At 44.8% G+C, this 15,613-nt stretch overlaps 1 protein-coding gene across 2 annotated transcripts in view; it reads left to right on the top strand.

Annotated features, from left to right (window-relative positions):
• The first annotated feature begins 215 nt into the window (after positions 1 to 215).
• Positions 216 to 15,613, top strand: part of robo1 (roundabout, axon guidance receptor, homolog 1) — a 44,120-nt gene continuing 28,722 nt past the window's right edge. For both annotated transcript variants that reach the window (XM_084350325.1, XM_084350324.1), the window contains exons 1-7: positions 216 to 371; positions 4,943 to 5,063; positions 6,737 to 6,875; positions 7,049 to 7,176; positions 13,294 to 13,418; positions 13,615 to 13,786; positions 15,405 to 15,610. In XM_084350325.1, the coding sequence (XP_084206451.1) occupies positions 4,961 to 5,063; positions 6,737 to 6,875; positions 7,049 to 7,176; positions 13,294 to 13,418; positions 13,615 to 13,786; positions 15,405 to 15,610 (873 nt within the window). In that variant the 5' untranslated portion in view covers positions 216 to 371; positions 4,943 to 4,960. The remainder of the gene's footprint in view (positions 372 to 4,942; positions 5,064 to 6,736; positions 6,876 to 7,048; positions 7,177 to 13,293; positions 13,419 to 13,614; positions 13,787 to 15,404; positions 15,611 to 15,613) is intronic.

Here is a 15,613-nt window from a genome sequence, read left to right as displayed (position 1 = left end):
AGATTCAGTAAATCAATAACGATGTTTGTCTTACGTTTTGGCAACTGTGCAGAATGAATTATGTGTTCCGAAGCACCTCTACTGCTGTCTTAACATCTGCCCTAGGCTTTGTAAATGTAGCAGCTTCAAGTTTTCTGTTTTTTTTAAGTAAGTTAGTATTTTTTAAGTATTGCAATCACTCATGTACTGGTTTTTCTCCCCGTTTTCTTGCAGTTCTCCGTGATGACTTCAGACAAAACCCCGCAGATGTGATCGTGGCAGCAGGAGAGCCGGCCGTCCTGGAGTGTCAGCCTCCACGAGGACATCCTGAACCCACCATATCATGGAAGAAAGACGGAGTCAACATTGACGACCGAGATGAGAGGATCACTGTAAGCTGTTTTTTTTTATATATATATATCTGGAAACCGCTGTGATTTGTAACATTGTCATTCCTGACACGTAGGCTCATCTAAAAGCCTGAAGCCTGCCTTGTATATAAGGTTGATGTGTTTAAATGTATGAGATCGAATGACCCAGTGATGCAGGTCAAGTCATTACCAGCAATTCAGTGTTTGTTGAAAGATTGATTTGTTTGGCTCATTATTCACATACAGCAATTACCAAACCCGAAGCAGCCCATTTTGGTGGCTGCAACCTTTAATGACTGAGGTAGATAGAATCAGTCTTGCTCCATCAGCCAGCAGCAGTGCATTGATTAGGGATGGCCTGCTGATGAAATCAACGAGGAGAAACGTAGATCAGGAGGAGAAATGAGCTGAATCAAAGGGGAGAAAGTCGTGCACAGCAGCAGCAGCAGCAGCAGCGCCTGCAGAATCCAAACAACTCCCTACGTTTGATTTGCAACAAAACCCCCAATTATTCAGCTTTAATTAAAACAACTGCACAGCCGGCATTGCAGCGTCAATCAGCTCGACATGCTTGCTTACTAAAGGCCTGTCTTGAATAATCTTTGCTCAAACTGTTTCAAGCAAACATGACTTTGTGCCCGTGGTCGTTTTCTTTGAGCAGGAAGAGGCCTTTAGTTGTGTCTGATTGGATGTGTGCTTTAGGGAAATAAAAGACTCTGACTCAGCATTCGGCTAACACAAGCAGGTAGTGAGGAAGAAGTAGCTGTGGGTCTGGATCCCATTTTCACAATCTGAACGGTTGGTTTTCAAGGCTCTGTGTGTTGTGCAGTTGTTGAGTGCTGACGATGGCTAACTTCACGGCACAGTCATGGAAAATCAAATCTTCCCCAGATAATAAATACAACATACTAATAAAGATGTTCCACTCTGTGTGCCCGTAGCACAGCGTTGAATCCAGCCTGGGCTCGTTGTCCCCAATATATTTTCTTAACTCGCTCAAGCTAAAACAGTGATTTATTGCTGCTGGCAGCCTCCAGCGAAGGACTGTACATGACTAATCACAGTTCTGCTCGGTGAGGGCCTGCTGAGGTTGAGCACATTGAGCCCTGATCGCGATTTAAACTCATAAACAGTGCAAGTATTCTTTCTCTCTATCTTTCTCCGAGCTGCACAGGCAGGAGATGAAGAGTCCGTGTCTGGCCGCTGAGCAGCATAATTGAAAGGAACAAGCGGATAATCACGTTTAAAGGGAATCAAATCATATCCGTACAAGGGTTAATTCAGAAGTTACTGATAAGCACGTAACCTCGATGCCACATAGTGAACTTTTGTAGCTTTTTCATTTAAGGTATGTCTTGTGTTTTTCTACACATTTGGATCCTACATGTGTCGTGGATTACTACCTCTTTAATGCCCACTGCAGAAGGTATTAAGGCAAAATTCAACATCCTGTTTTCCCTAAACTGACATTCAAGCCGTTTGATGTTGCGCATTTGATCTTGCTCTGTTATGAAATCAAAAGGAACATGCATTCATCTATTTTGTCACTTACATTTCCAGTTTTGCTCATCAACCAATGGCAAACTACCTCATACTGTTGACTATGCGAGGTACAAAGCAGGCCTGCTCCAACTCAGTATCATGCACAGCTCTCGCTTTCATGGCCTTGGCCATAATTAGATTTTACCCCCACTTAATACAGCACACGCACACTATATTTGTCGTTTATACATCATTTCTGCACTAACGCCCATCCTGCCCCATGCAAGTGGAAATGAAGACTTATCCATGCTGCTGTATATGTAATTTTGTGCACCGATGGGTGAAATCCTTTGAGTAAACGCAGTGAGCACTGCTGCTGTAACACAGGCTAAATGACTCAGAGTTGTGTCCTTGTAGCCTGCAGCAGTGTTGGGCCTTCTTTGGAGCTGAAAACAGGCTCTGGTAGATTTAACAGCGCTGCGCAGACCAGCTGGTGTTGCTCACTGTAAACTTCCTGTCAAGCAAAAAACCTCACAGACTGAGCTTTCCCAAAAGACCACTTTTGAAGTAGCACTAAGTATGAGTAATCAACTGTGGTGACAGACTGCAGTCTGGACGCTCTCCTGTAGACACCCATGTTAGCAGATCAAGATGTAACAGAAATGGGACAATCATGTAGCAACGTCCAGAGTTTGTTTATGATATAGTGAATTTGAGATGGACTGCAGAGAGAGCAGCAGAGGGTGGGATCTTTATAATGTGATGAACAGCTGAGCTCGTCAAAGGGCCCCCTTGCATTGTTGTGTTTGGTTCAGTCCATTCCTCCCACCACGCAACATGCTGGAACGTGCAGTCTCCTTGGTGATCGCTGGTGATCTGAGCGAGGTCCCAAACCACCTGCAGTGGGGATTTTCTCTCCACACTGCACTTTACTGGGATGGGTCGGCTTGGCTTTGGTTGCCGCAACATAAAGAGCAGGGAGCGGACTTCAGAGACACATCAGAAGGAACCCTTCTGTTTTTCTATCTATTTTAGTCAGCTGTGTGTAAACACCAATGGCATGCTGTGTGCCATCTCACATATATTCATGGCTTCATGTGGGGCGGTTGTGAAAAGTTTCCCACTGAGCCATAAAAACTGAGGTGGGTCTATTACCCTGCAATGCTGCTGTGCTGCTAAGAGCAGCTGGCGGCATTCCTCTCAACTCAGTCAAACAGGTCTTTCAGGAACAATGAGTAAAGGATAAATAAACAGAAGCAGGAAAAATGCCAGTATTTAAGCCCAGACCATTGTCTGCTCAGTGCAAGAGTCTGTCGGGAGCATCATAAATGGTCAAAATGCAGCACATTGTCCTCCTCCTTTTGTGCAATAGTTGTGGCTAATTATCAGTCTGGAAAATGAACTGCTGCGCGAATACCAACAGAGTGCACACTGAATAGGGGCTTTTTCATTATCAGCATTGCCAAATGACATGAGACAAAAGGCAACAGGATAGAGCCATCTCCCTGTAATGCAGGGATAATGGTCAGATTGTTGGGGCTTTCAGCTCCGCCGTGTTGTGTGGAGAGGATATGCATGCAGAGAAAAAGAGTGCCGCTCGCTGCATTCATTTACTTTAGCTGGCTCTCAGAGTCCCTGCTGCTCTGGCACTCCAAATATGCCTGTGGAGAATGGGAAACTGCCACAGAGGTAAGAATATGGATAGAGTGGACAGGGCCTTAAGTGGAACCTCATGTCAAAGCCCCTGTGGACCCAACAGTACACCCCCCTCTTTCTCTGCTGCATGGTCTGCCCTGACCTTGGGCCTTTGTGAGTGTCACAGTGTTTTAGCTGTTAAGCCTTTCCTCAAACAAACAGTAACATAATGATACTTCAAACCCCTCCAACACCACAGGGTGCCCTAAATAAGCCAGCCTTCCGCAGCCTCTTCAAGTCCCTCTGCCTCCTGCTTTACCATGAATATTAAACAGGGGTGAAGGGCTGAGGAATGCCTCAGATCCAGAAGAATTTGTCCGGTTAGAAAGCTCAAGAATCTGGCTACTTTATGAAAGTAAAGTCGATACACACACCTTCTTATAAGTTTGTCTGTCATATGCAAGTGATGAAAATTTACTGAGACACGTCTTGCAAGTGAACACACACATAGGAGGCTCTGAGATTAACATGGTAGTCACAGGGAAAGCAGATTTTTGCTATGTTGCGTGTCAAGTTCTCTGTCAGTGCTTCTCTAATGAGGGTATCGATTACATGCTTGCAGGTGGTGGTCCAGGCTGATGTGTGCATTTAAAACCTTAAGCCCTATCAAGGCACAGAGATCACTGGTGCACCGTGCTATTGTCTGCCTGTGCGCTGACTGGCATGGCTGTGAGCTGAGAGAGGGGCTGAGGGGCCTGTGCTGGGGCCGGGGCTGCCTCTCTGACTGCCTGAGAACAAAGCACCTCCTCTGGCCTGTAATCAAAGCCCTGGGAAATAACAGACATGACATTCACCTGGACAAACACACATTCACTCTGCAGAGTTGGGTGTGTGTGTGTGTGCTTGAATGTACATTCACTTGCTGTCACTTGCAGTTGTAGGCACACACAGAAAAAAAATTCCAAGAAACCTTTTCTTTCAAACATTCCCCGACAATAATAGACAAAACTGTCCCGAAGCTCAGAAGTGCTTGCAGTTGTGCAGTGCCTCAGGTGTTCCCTCAGGGGCCTGCGGTTGTGTTGGATTGGGAAAGTGTTCTTTGGCTCAGCTTACCCCGAGGAGGTAGAGGCCGGCCGATAGTGATTTAGACTTCAGTTGGAGGCCGGGTAGGACCTGCAAAAAGCTGCAAGAGAGAGAGTTGCAGAGCAAAATCCCAATAAAAACACTTTAGCACTAAGCCATTATGAGTTTGTGAGTACATTTCATCACGGTGTTGTAATGGCTTCTTGGTAACTAAATGCTCACAGGCGTTCTTAAATGCAATCAGGAAATGTTTTGTAATGGTTGAGCTATGCTGTTCTCTGTTTTCTGTGCGTCAACCACAGGCCCCCAGTGTGTCTCAGTCTCTAATGTTGCTGCTCTTCCTCTCCATGTTTTAGCCCCTCACCTCCTCTCTTCCTCTTCTATTCCCTCAGATACGAGGAGGGAAGCTGATGATCACAAATGCCCGGAAGACTGATGCTGGGAAGTACGTGTGCGTCGGCACAAACATGGTCGGAGAACGTGAAAGTGAAATAGCCGAACTTACAGTGCTTGGTAATTTATCTTTTTTTGTCTGTTTTTAGAATCTGTTGACTACTTTCCTCTCTGTGCACACACACACATCCACACGTGTGTTTTTTTGCTCTTTGTCTGCAGCGAGAAACATAATCCAGATGTTAAGCTTTGATTGTCTATCTCCCAGGGAACTAAATGGTGTCGCTGACCTTTATCAGATAGAGTGTGAGATGACCTCCAATCTCACACTTAACTATGAATCCCACGCTGGCCCCAGCAGCTTCCCTCCTCTGACCAGCTGCACCCTATTTCACCATGAGCGACCTCTGAACCCGATACTCTCCTGTGTCCCGCGCAGAAAACATGTCCAGACTCTTGATTTTATCGCCACATTTTTTTACTTCCTTCCCCCCATTCTCCTCCGAGACCTCTTATAATCGGTCAGACTGAACAACAACAGAGCCGATTTCGTAAGGATAAATAATTGTACTGAAATAATAGTGTCACGGCTTAAACGAGGCCAGCCTCGAGCTTTTGTGTTTGTCCATCTGAGGGAGTATCGCAACACAGAAACTCTAGTTAATCATAAACCAGCCTGGTTAGTTTTTGGGACCAAGTCTGATGTAATGTGTTCAGAACGACTGAAAGCCTGAGTGAATATAAGCGCTGTGGTGACCCTGTGCTGTTGGGATTTGGTGACCATAGAGAATCAGAGCTGGACTTTAGGGTGATGGGGTTAACAAGACGACAGGAGGGGTTAGACTCTCTGTGTCAGGTCTTGTTCAGTGGCCTGTCTTCAATTAATCTACTGTCTTTTCGTGCGTAATTAAAACCATCGACAAAACCACAACTGTTTCCTGTCCTTGTGACTAATGCGTACTGTCTGGTCTAGACTGTATTTTTGTCTCATTTTATGTGAAGTTAACCATAAAGTGACTATCCCTGTCGGGGCACTGTAGACAAACTCAATTAGATTACTTCTCATAATTTCACTATTTGCATTCTAGGACAACTTACAGCACCCAAAGCTGCATGATTTAAACAAACCTTTTATCTTGAAGCTTTTTCCACTGGTTTTCATTCAAATTTCAATTTAATGTTCAACTTGGCTCTAAAGCCTGACTGTATAGAGCAAAACCAGGATTTATTGAGAGCAGCAACAGATTTAATGACTTTAATTCAAAGGGTAACTCCCCCAATTCTACACAGTAATGCGTGTTTACAGCTTTGGGGAGTACTACTGCATATGTGGAAAAAAGTAGTATAAAACCATATGCGGCTCCAGAGGAAGCTGCATTTGGTCTAATAAATTGCCTCCAGTGTTGTCACTCAGTGGCTAAGTTGCATTGTGGGTAATGTAGGCACAGGTTTTGAAAAAGGAAGAAGAATGCGTGGAATAAAAAAAAGGCAGTATCTGTGCAATGTTAGACCAGTGGACTGCTTTTCAAAATCTGTTGCCCACATTACCCACAATGCAACCTAGCCACTGAGTGACATAACTGGAGGCAATGCATCAGATTACATGCAGCTTCCTCTGGAGACACCAAATGACTTTATACTACTTTTTTTTCCACATGTGCAGTAGTACTCCTCAAGACCTGTAAACACACTTTAATGTGTAAAATTAGCGGAGTGACCCTTTAATTAAAAGTGTTGCACAACTGTTGTGAGCCCTGTGATTTTTAATTTGTGCGCTGTTTTTTTCCCCGCAGAGCGCCCCAGCTTCGTACGTCGCCCAGGCAGCCAGGTGGTGTTGGTGGACCAAAGCGTAGAGTTCAGGTGTGAGGCCCGTGGCGACCCAGTTCCCACCGTGCGCTGGAGGAAGGACGACGGTGACCTGCCCAAAGGAAGGTATGATTCACCGGCTGGTCCCCTTTCATCACACAATACCTCCCTCCCTCACCCTCACCCTGCCTTTGTTCGATCCTCTGCTCGCTTTTGTCGGCGCCGTCAGCTGACGCATGTTTCTCTGAGTGAGTCTGTGTCTGACAACATTTGATACACGAACACCTGTTTTAAACCAGATATGAGATTCGTGAGGACCACACCCTGAAGATCCGTCGTCTGACCTCAGCTGATGTCGGCTCCTACACCTGCGTGGCCGAGAACATGGTGGGCAAGGCGGAGGCGTCGGCCACGCTCACCGTCCACGGTAAGACAGAATACTTTTCTCTCCGGCCAAATGTTTCATTTACAGGGCCTTGGGCAGCTATCCTAAATTCATTTCCACTTTGGGTTATTGTGCAGCTTGATTCCAATGCAATTAAGCCCGGCCACATTGCAATAATAGCCTTCAGCTTTAGTGCTACACGGTCATCACTTTCAACTATTCTCTCTCAATTAGCTGATTGATTTCTAATAAAACAAAACGGAGAAATCTATAACAGCTGTAGAGCTGGGCACATGGGAGCTCAGCAGCAATCGATTTCATTTGCCCTATACAAGTGGCATTTCTCCGGAGGCCGGTCTTCCTTCATGCTTAAAGACATACAGTACTATTTTTGAACCTATGGAATATCCATGTGTCTCCCGTGGCTCTCTCCAGTGGACATCTTATTAACACAGTTGGAATATAAAGCAGCCGGTCACACAGTGTGAACATTCAGAAAGAAACCATTCAGAGGAACTGGGGGCTGGGATCACCCCCAAACCCTCCTGAGAATCAGAGGAACACAGGGGCCATTTAACGGCAAACTAATGGGAATGTAGGGAGTCGGGTGAGAGAAGACTGGAGGGAAGGAGGAGGAGGCTTAGTGCCTGGGTGATGAGGATTGGATGGGAGGACAGTGAGTATGTTGGTCTTGGTGGTGGCTCACCACTGATGCAGAACGGGTTGGGAATTGGGGCTGGGGGGCGATTGTGTTGAAGAGGATAGAGGGGGAGAGGTTTCTGTGGTGAGGTCAGTCATATTAATGTCACTCCCAGCAGTCAGCGCAGCAGAGATATGAAGAGACAGGGCAGTTTTATTCCGCTGCCAACCCCCACCAGCGAACACAGATACTCCATCTTCACTTGGCTACCCTTTGCAATTATTTCTTGATTTTCTCCACAAGACTCCGATCTTTGGATTGGACTGAAGAGCGAGATTAGACACACCTGCCAATACCGACGTCAATATATCTGCTTCGTTTATTACCTTTTCTCACTCTGTCCCTCTCCCTGATGAAAGCTTAGTTAATGAAAGGGAACAGCATTGATGCGCTGGTTCAATACGCTGTTCTCCAGGCTTAGCAACATATTTGAAATGCTAAAACCACCCTTGTCCTCGGTGGAAATGAAATGTCTTAACCTCAGGCCAGATCCCTGTTCCCTGCCTGCATGCAGAAGAAATTCACTGACCCTTTATGCAATCTAGCATGTTATAAGAATTAGAAAGGCATGAAAACTGTAAGTAAAATCATTTAAATTGATTACCCTTCAGCAAAGAAGAACCTCTGCCATAGATTTAGGGGGCAAATTGCTTTCTTAGAGTGTAGGGTCAAGCGAAAGGCACAGCATAAATCATAGGAATCCTCGCTCTGCTCTCATGGTTATATCCAACTGATTCCTGAACCTCCAAGCTTTCAGAGTTCCTAGAAACATTTCCATCTTTTCTTCAGATCCCTGAGCTTCATCCAGACCAGGACATGAGGAGGCCAGGGAGGCTGTGGGCACTGAGTAGTCCAGCTAATTAGAGGCAAGCAGGCCACAGTCCCACGCCCGGAAATGACATGCTTCTAATTACAGATGCGGGCATAGGAAAGGAAAGAAAAGCCGGGTAATTGTAGGTCTAAACAGGCCAGAGGAGCAGAAGCGATGTAAAGGTAGTAAGATGCCGCTGTAGTAGCGAGGACAACAGTGATGTGGGGGGCATGAGTTTAGTCTGTGGGTTTAGCGGGCAATGCTGTCACCCTTCATCAAGAGTCAAAGTAGGGCACGATTGCCGAGCCGCTGCATAACCGAGCAGCTGAATAATATAATTTCAGTGGCAGGGAGCTACTGGCAGAGAGAGCTACACCGCAAAATGGGTAATCCGATATTGAAGGCTGAAGTGGAATTAATGTAAATATTCTTTGAACTCAAGTTTTTCTGCTAAATCTGCTCCGATGTGTAAATGGACTACAAAACCAACTGAGTTGAGATTGGATTTTTGGTTAAATATAGAAGTCTTTCCCTGCGGTGTCATTATGCAACTTGCTTATCACTGCAAATTATATTAAAAAATACGGCAAGACCGACAATATTGAAGATCCTACAAAGCAAATCCCTTTAAAGAGCAGGACAGTTTAAGAGAAGAATCCAGCTCTGTGTGGACAGAGGGGGACTTTCACACCTTCCCTGGTCAGACTGTCGGTGAACAATGTCGACATTGTGGACGTGCCGCCTCGGGCTGTTTTTCTTTCAATGTGCTCCGCTCTCGTTGCTAACTTAATCAGTGAATTATTGTCTTACACACATGTTTGTCAGTCTACTACACCTCCTTTGGACTTATAAATATGTCAAGTAAAATATTTCTGTGATTGATGGAAGAAAACATAATTGGCGGAGTCATAAGCCACATTTATAGTTTCATCGTAAAGTCATTAATCTAAGCCACATGAGAATGCAGCAGTGAGATGGGCTGTTCTGCTGTTAAGTCTGCTTAGTACGAGTGTGTTTTTAAAGATTAAAGAATCACACAAGGGCGTTTTTGATCGGGGTCTGGTGTGCTTAGATAATGTTTATACTGTATTTTGTTAATTAAACCCAACCAGCGGACTTCCTCCATAGGAATGTAAATACATTGTTTAAGACTATATTGGACAGAGTCCAGAAAATCAACATGTTATTTTTATTTCTCAGCTGGTTAAGTTTGCCGTTAGCAGTGATTTATGTATAGAATGGGTCTTGAATGGAATGGTAGTCCCCAGAGCAGTGTTGCTAATAACCCATGTAAAGGGTCTGGAAGGAGACTTGGAACTGGTGCCAACAGAGAGAGAGAATGAGAGGAACTTTCTTGTCAGCAGCCTGCGTGCTGTTACAGTGATGATAAATACCAAAACCTGGTCGGGCGCCACATGCACAACGGATGCTTTGTGTCTCTCTATCTCTGTATCTCCGCATTTGATTTATCCCAACCATCGAATAGACCCTCATTGTGCATGGCGCACTGTCACACAAAGATATGAGAACCACATTTAGCGGGAGACACTAGAAGAAAATGTCCAAAACACACATTAACATTAATCACTTGCATCTTTAAAAATAAATTATCAGAATACTTGTAATCCAAAAAATGTCTTAATGTTAGTAATTAATTGTTAGTTTTATGATGATATCTGTTATTTATATTTTTACCCTACTCACCTTTATTTTACAATACGTATCCTTAAAGGTGCATGATGTAAGAATTGCCCACTTTGTGCATTCATACTCTTAACCCCTAGGGGGCAGCACATCACCAGAATAACTGCTAACTCTGTTGCTGCTTACACAGCGAGCATAGGAGCTTTGCTGTCGGTTTGCTTGTAATAATTTTAGTAAATCTTTGAATGTTGTGAACTTAAATTATTATTCTTGTATTTATTATTCATATTGCGCCTTTAAAGGCCGGGGTCTCAAAATGAGGTTTACTCACACTCCTAGCCTGGAATCTCCACCTCAGTAGCACTTACATATACCAACCTTTACATTTTTATTTGCATGTATATTCTGGAGGTTAGTGTTTGTTCATATTTCAATCATAGCCTGATTTATGTAAGATTTTATTCCCAAAAAACATAGTCAAAATTGTTTTTTTTATGGCTGCTGACAGCATTTTCTGATTCATGTAGTGAAAAAAAAAGATCCCAAATTCCCGCTGTAAACATTTTTGACTCTCACGTCAATAAAATGAAACCTTGATTTATCAAGGTTATCAGGTTTCTTGCTAATTTGTGCATTTTTAAAAGAGATAATCCCTCATTTGCATATTTTAACATAACATTTCAGGAAACTTCTAATACAAAAAAATATTGTCTTAATGTAAGTAATCAACTGGGGAAGTTTCATCGTGATATCTCTTAGTTAAAACTTAGACCCTATTCACCAGTAGCGTCTGCCTTAAGTTGACGTACAGTATAAAGAACCTCATAGAGGGACAGGACATTTACAGCATGCTACAGACCTCCCAATGGGAGCTCCTATTAATCATGCTAAATTCTCTGCATGCAGTCGTGCTCCTGCGTTGATGTCGGGCCCGCTGAACAGCAGCACTGCTCAAATCCCTATTAATATCTCCGTTATGGCCTTTGGTACGCAGCCTGCCTCCTATTGGGCTGGAGGCCACAGTGCTCAGTGTGTTTTCCTCCACCGCTCTGATCAGCTTATTGATAGAGACTCCCCTCTGCTTTGTAAGCTAGCGGAAAGCCCACAACAAAGTAGCCCGGTCAGATTTAAGGCTCACCTCTCCCTCCAGGTCCACAACTGTGATCACAGCAGCATGGGAGAGGTAGGGTTACCTAATTAAAGGCTCAGACACACATGAATGGATGTGTGTAGGTGTTCAGGGGGGTCGTGTACTCGTGAGTGTGTATGTTCTCACGATTGTGTGTATCTAGAGCCTCTCGCGCGCGGATAGCGGTGAGCGTCTTCTTTTGGGAGTGTTTGATGTGAGTCTTATCTGCATTTTAAAGGCCAGCAGGGGGAGGAGGGAGGGGCCGGTCATTACTCTGACTGACAGCGTTTATGTTTCCGTGGGAGCCGTTGAAGCAGACAGATTAGATAAGGTGAGCGATTGGCCGGGGGAGATTTACGGCCAAAGACTGACAGTTAACATTCACCTTGTGGTTTTATGAATCCATCTTGCATCTGCAAGGCTGCATTTGAAGGACCGTGATCTGCCTGATCCTCCGGGTGCTCTAAGCCTCATTAAGGTTACAAGGACGTTCAAAAAGCATAATGTTGCAAAGCAGAGAACATCTGTCTCATGTGTTTCATGTTATTGTCTGTGTGCCTATTTTTTTTTTTGTTATTCTGTTTTACTTAATCTGGAATTTTTCCTCTCCTTGAGCAAATCCCAAGAATAAGTAGGAATGTTGAATCAGATGTTCGTCAGTGTTTTCTTGTGTGTGTGCATCTTAAGCATTCCTGATCACTCATGGTAATTATCCCTTGCTGTGTATCATGTGGTCTCCAGGGTTTGGGCCGTGGGTGAAATATGTCTTGTATTCATATAATAATAACAACATGATTGCTTGTACCCATGGACATCACGCACTGTTATTTTCCTTATCTCTCATCTTTGTGTCATGCTGTTTATGATTTATTTATTCATCTTTGGGCTTTTTGTTGTTGTGTTTTTGTTTCCTTTTTAGTCGTGTCTGGTAAGTTGAAATGTCACCCGTCACCTATTCACCGCCCTGACAGAGACAGGAAGCTGTCACAACCCCCCTCCATCCTCCTCCCATCACTTCTCCACCCACCAATCAGCACTCATGTATCTGTTGTCATGGGCAACAGTGACAAAAGGACATTAATGGGTAAAAATATGCTCAGCTTTGGGCCTCCAAGGTAAAGCCGCATCATTTCATTCTATTATTTGCTCCTTTTATGCATTACCAAACACTCCATCTTATTCATGGACAGATTATGTCTGTATTTCCAATGACAGTTTTCAGATTGCTTTGTACCTCAGCCCCTGTATGAAAATAATTAGAATGTTAGCAGATTTATGATATTTGAGGAGATATCCAGGTTTACGCCGGCCCGCTCCTGGACCTCTAAATTCAGGGTGTGTCTCCTCACAGAGATGGCCTATTAGACCAGCAAGGCCTAGTGTCACCGTGGAGCTGCACGGATGACATTGGCCCACGACACCACACTTAGTAAGAGATGGAATTTGTCATTAAGATGCATGGATACCGCATCCTGGTTGAGGCCTGCGCTATTGGAGGGTGTCAGCGTGGACAGATGGCTCAAATTTATTCCCCATTTCCATGTAAATTTTAACGGTCCATGCCCTTGCCCATGCAAATGAAGGGGCACGCGAGCAACCCTTGTTTTTTCTATTCATTACATCTATAATGGCTGCATTTTGAATTTGATCAGCGCTCTGTTTAATCTTCTGCCCGCACACACACACAATGCAAAGTTTGGAAAGAGGGCTTGAAGCGTTAGGAGAGATTTGAATACACGGGCCGTAGCTGCAAACAGATTTCTTTCATTCAAAATTCCCAGACCACATGGAACTGTAATATTGTGAGAATTATAATAATATACTATGGCGTGTTTGTCTATTCAATGGCTAACCACCCTCATGGCTGTCCTCCAGTGCCCCCGGCATTTGTGGTGAGACCAAGGAACCAGGTGGTTGGCGTCGGCAGAACCGTCACCTTCCAGTGCGAGGCCACTGGAAACCCACAGCCAGCCATTTTCTGGCAGCGGGAAGGCAGTCAGGTAAACAAAATAAACGAGGATAAAAGGTTTTTCGTTTCGAAATGGCAGAGAACATGCTTGTATACTCAGTCTAAGCTTTGGATGGAACTATTTTATTAGTTGTTAGCTGATACCTTAAGGCAGATGCAAGTCCAATTAACGTATTCAAGCCAAATAGCTGGTAATAAACTTCTGCCTGTACGTGATGTGTTTCCAGAACCTCCTCTTCTCCTACCAACCTCCTCAACCCTCCAGCCGATTTTCTGTATCTCAGACCGGAGACCTGACGATCACTGATGCTGAACGTTCAGACATGGGATACTACAGCTGCCAGGCTCTCAACATCGCTGGCAGCGTCATCACCAAAGCTCTGCTCGAGGTCACTGATGGTAAGCAGCCTTCTCTAAACACAGTTCTTGCATACAGAGGGAATTAAAGGAAGAGTGAAAGAAAATGAGTGGATAAATGTTGGTATTTCAGATCATCTCTGGCTCACGAGGATAATGCAGTTCATCTGAAATGCTGTGGTAGCACTGTAGAGCATATTAATATCCAAATTGAGGTTTGTGAGGTTTGGTCTGGCCTGTTTAATGTGTTCCTGTCAGAGGTAGAGACTCTCTGGTGCCTGTGCACCCAGACCGTGGCTCAGTATTTGGCCTCGCTGGCTTCACACTGGCTAATGTCTCCTTTGGTATTCCACGGCTGGCTTGCTGCTGTCTACCGTTGGAAGACTGTGGCTGTGTGTTGAGGTCTGGATTGGGTCCTCTAATTACTCTGGTAGCCAATCCTTGTCAGCCTGGTGGACTAACCTTGGCTTCATTTCCACCATTCCCACAGAGATCTGGGCAGCTATTATTTTGTCTACGACACACCTAGATTCATCCCTTCATTTAGCAAATGTCCTTCTTCATGTCAGGCCTGCGATGGTATGCTCCGTATCTCTCTTGCTCTTCTTCTCTCTCTCATTCTGTCATGCTCTCTGGATAATAATAACAGTTATTAAAGTGAGCAGGCCGCTCTGAGGCCACCACTTCTCCGCAGGCAGATCTGGTAATTACAGGTCATGCTGACAATGTTTTAGTAATTGCACCATCCCCGGCACAAAAGCAAATACAAAGCGAACCAGAGATTAGACCGCAGCATGGTTCTGAGGATCTATGGACACATATATACATCATTATGTGTTGCCTTTACACTGTGTGAGGTATTAATTTGATTGCTCCTCACTGAATGTAACTTCCTACTAAATCAGTGGTGCTGACAGCAATACAGTCATCAATAGTACCGTGGATGATAATAATAATCAGAGGGGGGCAGACGACCTGTAGCAGGAACGTGATGGATCACGCACAGTAGAGACAAAATAAAAATGAAAAAAATGCATGGGATGCATTTAATTAAAGTCTCTTTTCCACCCTCTGCATTACAGCCTTTCTCTTTCCGTCGAACGCACGCTTCCTCTTTGTCTTTGTTGTCCGTGTGTACTGCTTTAACACCTGGGGTTCACAGGCTGGGAGGCAGGGAGGAGTTTAAACGTCCTCATGCTAATAACATTGTCTGTTCTGGCTAGATGTTTTTTTGTAAGCACTTTTCTCCCCTGTTTTGTGTTTTTTACGGCTGGGGGAGGGGCTCTGGGATCGTTGGCCGCGAGCGTCCGTATGTGTAGTGCCAGGCGTCTGGTGGAGCTGCAGCGAGAAGACTGAAGAGGCCGTTTCATTTTAATTACGCTGCTTTTATTTGGCTAAGTTCGTCTCCTGCTGCTGAATGATTAGAAAATTGTTTCCAGTTCTTAAAATTGGATTTAATTCCTCTCCCACAATCCTTACAGTTCTCACATGCTCCCATTACTGAACGCTGTTTGTCAGATGCCTTTTGTGTGTTTTCTCACACAAGCTGGATATAATTGACTTGATTCCTTTTGTGCCTGCTACAGCACATGAACACCTTCACACTTTCTCTCCCTCCTCCTCGCCACGTAATTGCTCATTCCCCTCCTTTCTTCCGCAGTCATTTCGGATCGCCCGCCGCCAGTTATCCGACAGGGCCCGACCAATCAGACGGTAGCTGTGGACGGCACAGTGGCCCTCAACTGCGTGGCGTCAGGAAACCCCAGCCCCACTATCCTGTGGAGGAAGGATGGCGTCTTGGTGTCCACACATGACTCCAGGGTGAAACAGCTGGACACAGGTGCACTGCAGATACGCTATGCAAAGGTG

The sequence above is a fragment of the Pagrus pagrus genome (genome assembly GCF_965226575.1).
Source record: "Pagrus pagrus genome assembly, chromosome: 4".
Classification (NCBI taxonomy): Eukaryota; Metazoa; Chordata; class Actinopteri; order Spariformes; family Sparidae; genus Pagrus; species Pagrus pagrus.
Note: the sequence above shows the minus strand (reverse complement) of the source record. Positions and strands in the feature narration are given on the sequence as shown.